This window comes from Thamnophis sirtalis, unplaced genomic scaffold (genome assembly GCF_051295495.1).
Source record: "Thamnophis sirtalis isolate CommonGarterSnake01/CBP01778 unplaced genomic scaffold, rThaSir2_p1.2 scaffold_7, whole genome shotgun sequence".
In the NCBI taxonomy this organism is placed as follows: Eukaryota; Metazoa; Chordata; class Lepidosauria; order Squamata; family Natricidae; genus Thamnophis; species Thamnophis sirtalis.
The window spans coordinates 66752168-66763486 of record NW_028261387.1 but is presented as its reverse complement, the minus strand read 5'-3'; the positions used below and the strand labels follow the sequence as shown (position 1 = coordinate 66763486).

At 36.1% G+C, this 11319-nt stretch overlaps 1 protein-coding gene across 1 annotated transcript in view; it reads left to right on the top strand.

Moving 5' to 3' along the window:
- The window catches only part of NCOA6 (nuclear receptor coactivator 6), a 44548-nt gene extending 36405 nt beyond the window's left edge, over positions 1 to 8143 (top strand). The window contains exons 13-16 of the mRNA XM_014053158.2: positions 2153 to 2206; positions 4847 to 4883; positions 5807 to 5955; positions 7549 to 8143. Coding sequence (XP_013908633.2) covers positions 2153 to 2206; positions 4847 to 4883; positions 5807 to 5955; positions 7549 to 7595 — 287 coding nt within the window. The 3' untranslated portion in view covers positions 7596 to 8143. The remainder of the gene's footprint in view (positions 1 to 2152; positions 2207 to 4846; positions 4884 to 5806; positions 5956 to 7548) is intronic.
- Positions 8144 to 11319: the final 3176 nt, after the last annotated feature.

Here is an 11319-nt window from a genome sequence, read left to right as displayed (position 1 = left end):
AATCTTCTTAAATTTAGTTAGCTGATGCCAGGTGCATAAGCCCAGGCTGCAGCAATAATAGTTAGCACTGTTTGAGAATTAAGTTGTACTCTAAAGATTAATGACATTGGCTTAGATTTTGAAATCTGTGGCAGTGTTTCATAAAATGGACATTGTTGCTGGTAAAAGAAGAAAGGATACTTTTTCAAGTACCATATTTTTCAGAGTATAAGTCGCTCTGAAGTATAAGACGCACAGCAAACAGTACAGACAATACACACTTTGTAATGTTACATTCAGACTATACTTGTACAGATGCTGTTAAAATTGATGTGCTTTTTGGAAGTATAGTTATTATTTTCTATTTAAAAGAAGATACAATAGCACTGGGCCTCTTCCGATCAAGCATTTATTTTAAAAAGCTTATTCATTTTTTAAGCAGTCTAGAACAATAATAAAGCAGTCTTTAAAAAATAAGTCTAATAATTTGAACATTCTATAGGCATTTATAGTTATTAACTTACCTCCTTGCAGCAAACAGCCTGATTAGCACAAGAAAAAAAAATCTGCCTCTGCCTCCCAGCAATTTGTCAGGTGGAGCAAACAGCAAGTTTCACTTTCAATTTTTCCCGATCATCAGCAGTTTCAGGCTGTAGGGATTACTATAGCCTATTGGAGCCTCTGCAAGCCCCCATTTGCTGCAAGGAGATGAATTGCTGGGAGGCAGAGGCCAAAGGGTTGGGGTGGGGGGGGGCTACATTCAGCGTATAAGACACCCAAATTTTCACCCTCTCTTAGGGGGGGAAAAGGTACATCTTATACTCCAAAAATAGTCTTGTGTGATATGAGCTTTCAAATAATTACAGAAAGTTAGTGAAAAGCAAACAAAAGATAAAAGGCTCATCAAAAGGAAAAAGGAAACTATTTCTCAAAAACGTTCTCTAAAAAAGTCTCTAAATAGTTTCCTTTAAAAAAAAAAAGAGCTTTTTTTGTCAGAGTAATGTTGACGCAGTGGCTCAGTAGCTAAGACGCTGAGCTAAGAAAGGTTGGCAGTTTGGCGGTTCAAATCCCTAGTGCCGCATAACGGAGTGAGCTCCCATTACTTGTCCCAGCTTCTGCCAACCTAGCAGTTTGAAAGCATGTAAAAATGCAAGTAGAAAAATAGAGATCACTTTGGTGGGAAGGTAGTGCCTTTGGCGTTTAATCATGCTGGCCACATGACCACGGAGATGTCTTCAGACAGTGCGGGCTCTTCAGTGTTGAAATGGAGATGAGCACTGCCCCTTGGAGTCGGGAACGACTAGCACATATATGCAAGGGGAACCTTTTCCTGATGTTGAATATATAAAAAGAACTTGGATGAGTACAATGTCACTGACGCTGTTATCTTCTAACTATGAGTACATTGACTTGCCATTGTAATGCTATAAAATTTCAGAAGTAAATATCGGTTGAGAACTATTTTGGTGCAGCAATTAAGATATTAGACCAGAAACTGGGAGACCATGAAACTCTCTGAATCCTACAAAGAAGGCAAAGACAAACTACTTCTGAAAATGTTGCCAAGAAAACTGCAGGGACTAATCAAGGCTAAATACTAATTTTAAGATACAACAATAAAAGAAGATTATAAATTAATTACAGGGAGTCACCAGTAGTCAACACTGATTATGAGCCCCTCCCCCCAAAAAATCTTTTCTGTGAAACAAATAATATTTTTGATGATTTAATTCCTAATTTACAGTTATCAGAAACTAAGGTATGTCTAAGGATACAGTCATAAACATACAGTTGAACATGAATACCCCCCCCCCCCCAAATAGAAATTTGCGGTAATATTTTTATAGATTTTAAATGTACAAGCATGGTAGATTTAACAAAATAACTTAATGTATCAAAATTCAATTCATATACTAGCCATCACTTCTATAATTAAGAGATTTTTATATTTAGCATAATATTTTTATAGAGTTTTTCTAGCTAGTTTATAGTATTCCCAAAACATTGTAGAACAGAATATTTGTTTCAGGGATTTCCATTCTTGGAACAACAGTATCTTGCCACATAAAATAAATCTCTTTTTCCTTCTCTTGCATAGTCTAAATGAATTTTATAGATAATGTTTCTTAAGATTGTAAGGTAGATTGATTTTAATTTTTTGCCCTTGCCTTAGCATCTTCACGTCAGGCTCTAAGTGCAACACCAGAGTGTGCTATTCAAAGAACAGGTATGTTTTTTTAGATAACTGATGTAGGGCTTCGTGTGTGTGTGTGTGTGTGTGTGTGTGTGTGTGTGTGTGTGTGTGTAAGTAATTATAATTATAATTAGTATCTGTGTGTATAATTATAATATACAGGATGTACCAAAAGTCAGGCACCATAGACTAGTCGTAATATATTATGTTTATTTCCTAAATGTATATTTATTTTCATAGACAATATTACTGTGCTTAGGAATGCTCAAAGGTCAGGCATCAAATGAGAAAGGAAATGCTTAGAAAAAAAGACAATCATTTTGAACATTTAATTTATATAATCAGTGTAGGTGATTTTGACTTTTGTACACCCTACATAATTAATTATGTAGTATGTGCATTATGTAGATAGAATAGAATAACAGAGTTGGAAGGGACCTTGGAGGTCTTCTAGTCCAACCCCCTGCTTAAGCAGGAAACCCTATAACATTTCAGACAAATGGTTATCCAATCTCCCCTTAAAAACCTCCAGTGTTGGAGCATTTACAACTTCTGGAGGCAAGTTGTTCCACTCATTAATTGTTCTAACTGTCAGAAAACATCTTAGTTCTATGTTGTTTCTCTCCTTGATTAGTTTCCACCCATTATTTCTCATCCTTCCCTCAGGTGCTTTGGCCAGTAGCTTGACTCCCTCTTCTTTGTGGCAGCCCCTGAGATATCGGAACACTGCTCTCATGTCACCCATAGTTCTTCTTTTCATTAAACTAGACAATATACTATAGAATGTTTAATATACCCAATATACTAGCTCAATTAGAAGAATTGTATATAAATTACAAGAATTGGGCCTCAGAAACAACATTGCCCCTGAGATTCATATGACATTCTCCTTTGACCTTATTTAAATATGCCTTCAAAACCTGGTTGTTTCCCCAGGGTTTAGGTCAGAGTGGCTGATAAATCCAGTTTCAGTTAGTATTTCATGTCCTGGCTCTTCCTTTTTACATTCTGCACCTTTACATTTTCTATTATTTTTCTAAATTACCTAGAGTTGTGATACCTTAGGCGAACAGTCTATATACTTTAAAAATAAATAAAACAAAATCCCTTGTATATTCAAAATTAATTTTTAACTATATTGAATCTTATATTGCATTTTATGCTGGACAGTTCCTTAGACAAGGGGATACATTTAAAATAATTTTGAAAATAATTTATTTCGACTTTAGTTACAAGGTAAAATACTTGGATTATTGCAGATGGATATGATTTGAGGGTTTCTGCACAAAGTATTAGCATTGTGAAAGGCATTTGAAAGAGGCCAATTGCAAAGTGTGTTCCCTGAGCTAACCCCTCTTCTAAGCACAAAAGCAGCTGCATACTCAGGAAACCTCAGTGTCAGTTCTTTGAAAACACACTGACTAACCTTGAATGTCCACATGTGCATGGACCATATCCACTGCTTTAATATTTTAATAAGGAATATATCATTAATGTAGTGTGCCCTCCCAAACACTGCCCTCAAATGTGATGCACAGCCCTACAATTTATTTTAAAACAAACAATAACCAAATGTTAATGGAACTTTGTTCACACACGGGCAAGAACTTATTTTTATGTTTATTATGGAAGCAAAAGAAGGAAAAAAGAGTCTTGGTTTGTCTTCTGTGTTGCATCCTTGAGCAATTGTCTGATTGATGGTAAAGCTAAGTGGTGAATTTTTCTGGATTCAGAGTTCAAGAATTAAATTGGAATTCTTAAATATGTCCTGTGACAGTTTTGCAGATTAGTGAGGATAAACCTATTAGAATCCACATGGATTTACTTACTGTAGATATTTCTGTTATGGCATTTATCAGTGGAGTTGTGTGATACATATACATCAGATTTTTTGCAATCGGTTTGGGCAAACTGTTTGACTCAGTCCCATCAAGTGTGGGTTCAGTCTTTTCCAACTTTAGCTGATAGACCCTCACAGACATTTAATGCCTTATTAAGTTAAACTGTGATATCTGCTATTGTACCTTGAAGAGAATTGGTATGATGCGCTCTTCTAGACATACTATCTGGGCAAGAATTATATGAGAATAAATGTACTTTTATTGTGCTTCAAATATCAGTTTGATACATTTTGAAGCTCAAAAATATTCCGAGCTGGAAATATTTAACAAAATTTATCATTTTGTTACACACGTTAGCATTGTGTACAGGCATTCTTGAACAAACTAGGGCATCATACACAAGCACAATTTGAGAATGTGGGTTGGGAATGGGATTTAATTCATAAATATCTGTTATTTAGGGCAGAACAGACAGAAATGGGGAAAAACATTCTAACAGATATACAATAAAATATCTTACCAAATTTTGATTACAGGTTTACAAGGTCACAGTTTAAATATCCACTTAATTTATAGGTAATCAAGTAGAGGAGGATTCTGAAATCCAGTTAATTAACTATAGTTATTATAATTTGAAAAGGCCTCTATTTTTGGATCAGAATCCCTATTGTGCAGGACTGTTCTGTTTTATATATATTTCTAAATATTATAAATGTATTAGTATTGTGCCCATCACTTATTTCAAGTAGTAATCCCATAAATTATTTTCATACTCATAAACACACATATATGTACTTCAAATTTAGATTGGAATTTTTTTTCTTTTTTTCAGATCTGGAAGCAAATCCTGCCATTATCACTGGCCTTTCGTAAGTAGTTAGTTACAACAAGCAAAGAATAAATCTTTTTGATGCAAGTTTATGTGAATATGGTTTACTGTATATCTTTAAAAGCAGGATGCTTTGTTTTAGTTTTTGGGCATATTTAGTCTTGATCCCCCTTCCTCCCAACCCTATATTAGACAGAAAGGTAATTCAAATTAAGATTTGGTTCTTACAAAGACTTGCATGTGAAATGGATTTTGCATTCCAAAGATATCCTGTTTACTGGCATAGACTATAATTCATGTAGAAAGTGGTAACCTCTAAGAACTGTTTATGAAAAAACTTGATATAATTTGTCTTGCAATTAAATGTTGTAAACCAGATAGTCTTTCTCCTAATGAAATGAAAATGCTTTTTAAGTGTAGCTCCAATTTCTGTGCTTTTTGTTTTACTTATTTTTATTTAAAAGAGTTACATGGCTGACCATCTTATTATCATAAAGAGTAGATTTTATAACAATAATAGCATTAAAAAACAATAAAACCTCCATCAAAAACTGAACATGATGGAAACGAAACTCGTCCATACATCAGCACTTAGACCTACTGGGCTCCAGTAAGTACTTTAACCTAATGCTTGAGAAAGAAAGAACTCTTTAGGGTCATCCTTTTACGCATTATTTTTCTGTTCAGAAGGCAAGAGATATGTTTTGTCTCATTCTGCTGAACTGAAATGGTTGCCAGATCTAACTTTCTGTCCCAAATACAAACTATGTGCTTTAGTACCTTGGAAGATTAGCCTGGGGTTTATAAAATATATGGAGTACTATCTTTGGATATCACCAATTAACATTTCTAGAAACATTTACAGATGAAAAGTTAATGCTGATACTGTCTTGCTTATAGATATCACTTTTCTTTTGCCATGGATTGTTTATAAACACACAACCGTTATCTCCCTTTTATCAGTAATGAGTCAAAGGAGAACTGTGAAAAATCTAAAACTCCAAGCAGAAGAAATTCGAGGACAGAGGAAGCTGCAGTAGTACAGGAGACAATGGAGAATGGTCAGCGCAAGAGGTCATCAAGACCAGCATCAGCATCCAGCACTACAAAAGGTAGGGAAGGAGATCTTTGAGCAAAGAAGCAAAGATAGAAATAAAAAAGAAGCGAGGTAACAATTGCACTTGGTACATTTTATTTTATACGGGGCATTTGAATTTTAGAAATGGGGACAAAGGTGAATGAATATGATGTATCCAGTTTTAGCTTTCCTTTCTGTTATTTAGACTCTTCTACAGAATTAACTGCGACACTTGCAGACAAAACAAATGGCTTGATAAAGTTGCATGTACAAATGTAGGCATCCTGTTCAAATTATATTTTTCAAAGAATCCCTAATGAACAAAAAGTGGCACACCCCTGAGTTGATACAGATACTTTGTGTAATGTGAATTAATTTTAATTCTCAAGCTTTCATATAATCACTTGTATATATAATAGGCAGATCCTAAGCTGTATTACGATATTGAAACCAAACTATAAAATCCAATATAAGTCTATAGGTTCAATTGAACAAGAGGTTCAATTCTAGACATTCAGATGTTAATCTGAGAGATGGACAGCTGTCTGCTGTTTCAGAAAATGAGATCCTCAAAGAGAACTGTTCCTCTCCTCTCCCTACACAAAATGAAGTATGTGGGTTTTTAAAAAAATATGATTTAAATGAATAGATATTACAATTCTCATATGGAAAATAAAATATGGCATTTTATATAAAATTACATTCTATTCTCGAATAAGAGATGGTTGGTTTGGTTGGTTTATTGGTTTTGTATGCCCACTCCCGAAGGACTCCGGGCAGCTCACAATAAATGGGGGGAATAAATAAGACAATACAAACAATATTAAAAATCCACAACAGTCACAATTGAAATGGGGGTGGGTACTTGGGTGGATACCCAAGAAAATATTTTTCCAATGATCACTGCAATCACTCTTTCATTAATATTATGCCCATCATAATATAGAAATATTTCTTTAAACTATAAAAAACTTATTCAAAATTACATTTTCAGCAAGTTTAAGAGGAAATACAATCCTGGTATAACTATCTCATCTGAAAAATCGGTAATGCTGTTTCTGTAACAGTGCTGTGCATGTCATATTAGATCTATTTAAGCATAGCCTCAGTAGCACAGTGGTTAGAATGCAGTACTGCAGGTTACTTCTGTTGACTGCTGGCTGACTGCAATTCGGCAGTTCAAATCTCAACAGCTCAAGGTTGATTCAGCCTTCCATCTTTCCGAGGTGGGTAAAATGAGGACTCAGATTGTTGAGGTAATATGCCAACTCTGTAAACTGTTTAGAGAGCACTGTAAAGTGGTATATAAGTCTAAGTGCTATTGCTAATTGCTATAGTAAGCTACTGAATAAACAAACATAGGATTTGGGTGTTCAGATTATGTTGATAATTTGTTCAGACATAATTGTTTGCTCCTCTTTTTTTAATATTATGATGGACAACATTGTTTATGAAATTTATAAGTTTCTAGCGTTGACTTGTACTCAGTGAATTAAATAAATTATCTAAAGAACATGGTGGACTCTTTACCCCAAGAAAAAAATGATTCCCTGTGTCTATTTTATTGAAATGTTTATACTTAAATGATTTGTGAATAATTTTTTTCAAACTAATTTCCCCCCTGCAGAAACAAACGCTGGTGCTATGCAATCAAAAAGAAGAAAATCCAAATGAATTACTGAATGGATATGCAAGCTGTATAAATGTGTGAATTTTGCTTAGTAATTCAGAGTTCTGATATCTTGCTAAATATAAAAAAAAATTACAATTCTGTACAGAAATTAATTTTATTATTATATGTTTCCAATAAATGCAAACTCTTTTCCTCTAAAGGTGTAATAATGGGAAGATATCAGTCTATTTGTTAAATTTTCTGGTTTTGTAAAGTCTTGCTTAGCACATCAGATCTAATGTGTTGTAAAAAAATCTCATAATTGTAAATTTATTTTTCTGTTTTCACTTTTCATAGGACGAATAGAGTACAGGGTTGTCATTTTTTAGACATTAAAATATTGTATTGTGCTGTTTGTCAAGTACTGTATGTGAATAGCAATTGAAAGGGTTGTATATGACCCAGTCTTGGAAATGTAAATAGTTTTATTATATAGTAGGTTTGATGTATTTGCTGTAGAAAAGGACCAGTGAAACAAAATGAAATTGGAGGATTTGTGAAATGTGGATTATCCTAGTGCTCTAAATAAATGTCATTGACTTATACTTCATTTTATAGATAAATTATTTTGCCTCTACATCCTTCTGCATGGGAACAAGTTTATTCTGGAGTTTCAGAACAGCATGGAATATTTCATTTCTTTCAGTTTCTGATCTATAGTCGCTACTACTACTATTATAACATTGAAGAAAACATGGACAGAGCACTAAAAATTATCCTCATTTCTCCCATATGCTTTGCAGGGTGAATTACATCATCAAATAGTTGTGGGTTTTTTTGAGAAGAGGAAGTCTTGGTTCCCACAGTTAGTCCTTCCTCTATACAGAAACTTCTTTACTTCTGCATGAAGAAGACCAGATATTTACAATCAGGAAACTATGCAGTATAGCCAATGCATAGCAGCAATGGGGGACACCGCACTTAATAGAAAGTTGGTCTGCTCTTGTTAAACTCAAAAGTTTTGGGTATCTTTACAATTACATCACAGCATACCACAAAATAGTTTGAAGCAGTTGTGTCCTTTTACTGCCATCATATTGCAGAAACAAAAGTAAGGCCATCTAAACATTGTGCAACCTCTTTTCATTGGCAATATTTGTAATGGAACCAACTGACCCCATCTCTGGATCTTACCAACCTGATCCCACCTTCTGCTTTGGAATATTGGGCAAATTATTCTCACTGAGGCTATCTGTATTCTAGGTAGTGGTTTACCTGGCTGCATACACCTCACCCTTGTGTATGCAAATGTTCTCCGAACTGCTGATGCATCAAGAGTAAGTACTATTCTTGCATAGTGAGAGGTTTACAATGACAACATAAAGGGAAGTTTGTCTTGGCCACGATTTTTGAATTTTTTGCTGGTTAATACTTAAGGAATAAAATAAATTTATAAAAGGAGAATAGAGGTGGAAAAGACACACGAATCGATACAGCATGAGGAAATATTGTGCATTTTTGTGCTTCTTGGTTAGACCACCTAGAACAGTGATGGTGAATCATTTCGGCTTCAGAAACTTCAGAAAATGCTTAACTTGATGCTGCTTATGTATCATTTCCCCCACCCCTCCAAACAAAAGAAACTATTCTATATCTCCCTTTCCTCCCTCATCTAGGTCACGCTTATGAGCAGCACTCACCAGGAGCAGTGTTTAGGTTGAGCCTAAAGTTGAGGCCCAGGCCTTGACCTCAACCCTAGCATCATTGGTGCCACACAAAAAGGTTACACCGCTCCCCAAGGACACCAAGCCTTGTGGAATGGTGCAATTGTTCCTACAGTCCCAGCACTCCCAGGTTCTGCCATGTGCCACTTACTTTCAGGGTTTTTTTTGTTGATAGGTCCCTATGGCTTACCCAGGGCTGCTCTGGGTCACACAAGGCCTTCATTCTTGAAGGGGATTCAGAGAAGGCTCTTCATAGCTTCTGCAGCTTCCAAAAACCACATGTCTCATTATTGTGTGAAAATTTCAAAGAGTCCTAAGGCTACACAAGAGCACATCCCATTCTCATGCAGCCTCCACAACTCCACAATTATGAGAGAATTGGAGCATGCTTTTGAGAATTGAAGGAGATGGGTGTGGTGAATCCCACCATGTCACCCAAAACCTTGTGGTATATCACCTTTGACATATGTCATAGATTTGCCATCATTGATTGCAAATGTGTCAATTTCTGAGCATTATATTTGAAGAAAAAATACATTTAAATTGGATCGTGTCCAGAAAAGAGATATGAAGAGACACGAAGGGGAAAAAAATTCTGAATATCAGCTAGAGATGCTAGATCAGGGTTGTCAAACTTAATTTCACTGAGGGCTGCATCAGGGTTGTGTTTGACCTCGGGGGGGGGGGAGCGGGGGGGGCCTGGGGCATGCCCAGGGCCAGCTCAACATCACTCCTGTCGGGGGTGCCTGTGTGTGGCCCAAGCAGTCTGCCAGCGAAAACAGGCTCCTGAACTCCGTTTTCGACTGCCACAGCCTCCTGCAACCCTCGGCCAGTAAAAATGTGCAGCCCTCCCGAGCTCTGCTTTCGCTGGCAGAGTGAATTATTGTGCTGCTCAAATGTAATTAGCTAAATCTAGTAAGCATTAAAGTAAAACATTTTGAATTTGAAATAGTATTTTGAATTTGAAGCACTTAATAGCTTGGAATAGATCTGGGACACGGGATCAGAAGAGTCATTTTATCTACACATTAAGCTCATGAGGTAGATTGGACTAAAAGAGAGTGGCAAGTTCAGATTCATTCATTCCTCCAAGTACTGAGTTAGGATGCTGTGTGAGCCCATTTCAATGCATTGGATGTGAGTTACGGTGTGGCAGGCTTTTATTCCTTTGAACTGTTAGCCACATCAAGTCACTTGGTGACTTGACAGCCACAAAGTGAAGTGTTTGGCTTCTATGATATTCATATAGACCAGGCCTGTCAAACTGGTGGCCCGTAGCCACACCCACACTGGCTTTGCAAACGCAGAAAACATCACAATACATCATGATATGTCACGTAGCGCAATCGAGTTTTGACACCCATGGTCTTAAACCATTCCACCTTTCATTCGTTTTATATGCTGAGCCTTCCTTCAAAATTCTAGAGGGTCATATAGGTTGATCGTTTGTTAGCAAACACATCAGTGATTTCTTCGTGAACTACAGCTCCTGGCTTTTGCCTGGATACTCTCATGAATCCCATGTTATCAAAGTGCATTTTTGATACAGCCAAGATGAGAGAGACCACCAGATCTACTTGGATCTTCTGGTTGTGATCAAATGTCAATAGACTGCAGGTTCCTGGATATTGTTTTGGGTTCTTTGTGATTTTCCACAATGTTCTTCAACTGATTTTGATAGGTTAGCAATTTTAGAAAATATTGTCCTAATTTTTTCCATTTTAGGACCTTGTCTCTGACTGAAGCCATGCGCTTCAGAGCTTTAGAAATTGTTTTGTGGGCCTTTTCCAGGTCGATAAACATCAATTACTTCAAAAGGAAATACAAATGGTTTTCAGCAACATATGATGGGCTTCCAGAATCCATATGGTGAGAAACTTATTGTAATGGTGTGGAGGGGAGAAAGGGATTTGGAAGTCTTATATAGGGTAGGCAGGCCCAAATCACCCAGATTATTTAATATTCATACAATTGATCCTTCTTATCCTAATAGCAATAGCACTTAGACTTATATACCACTTCATAGTGCTTTACAGCCCTCTCTAAACGGTTTACAGAGTCA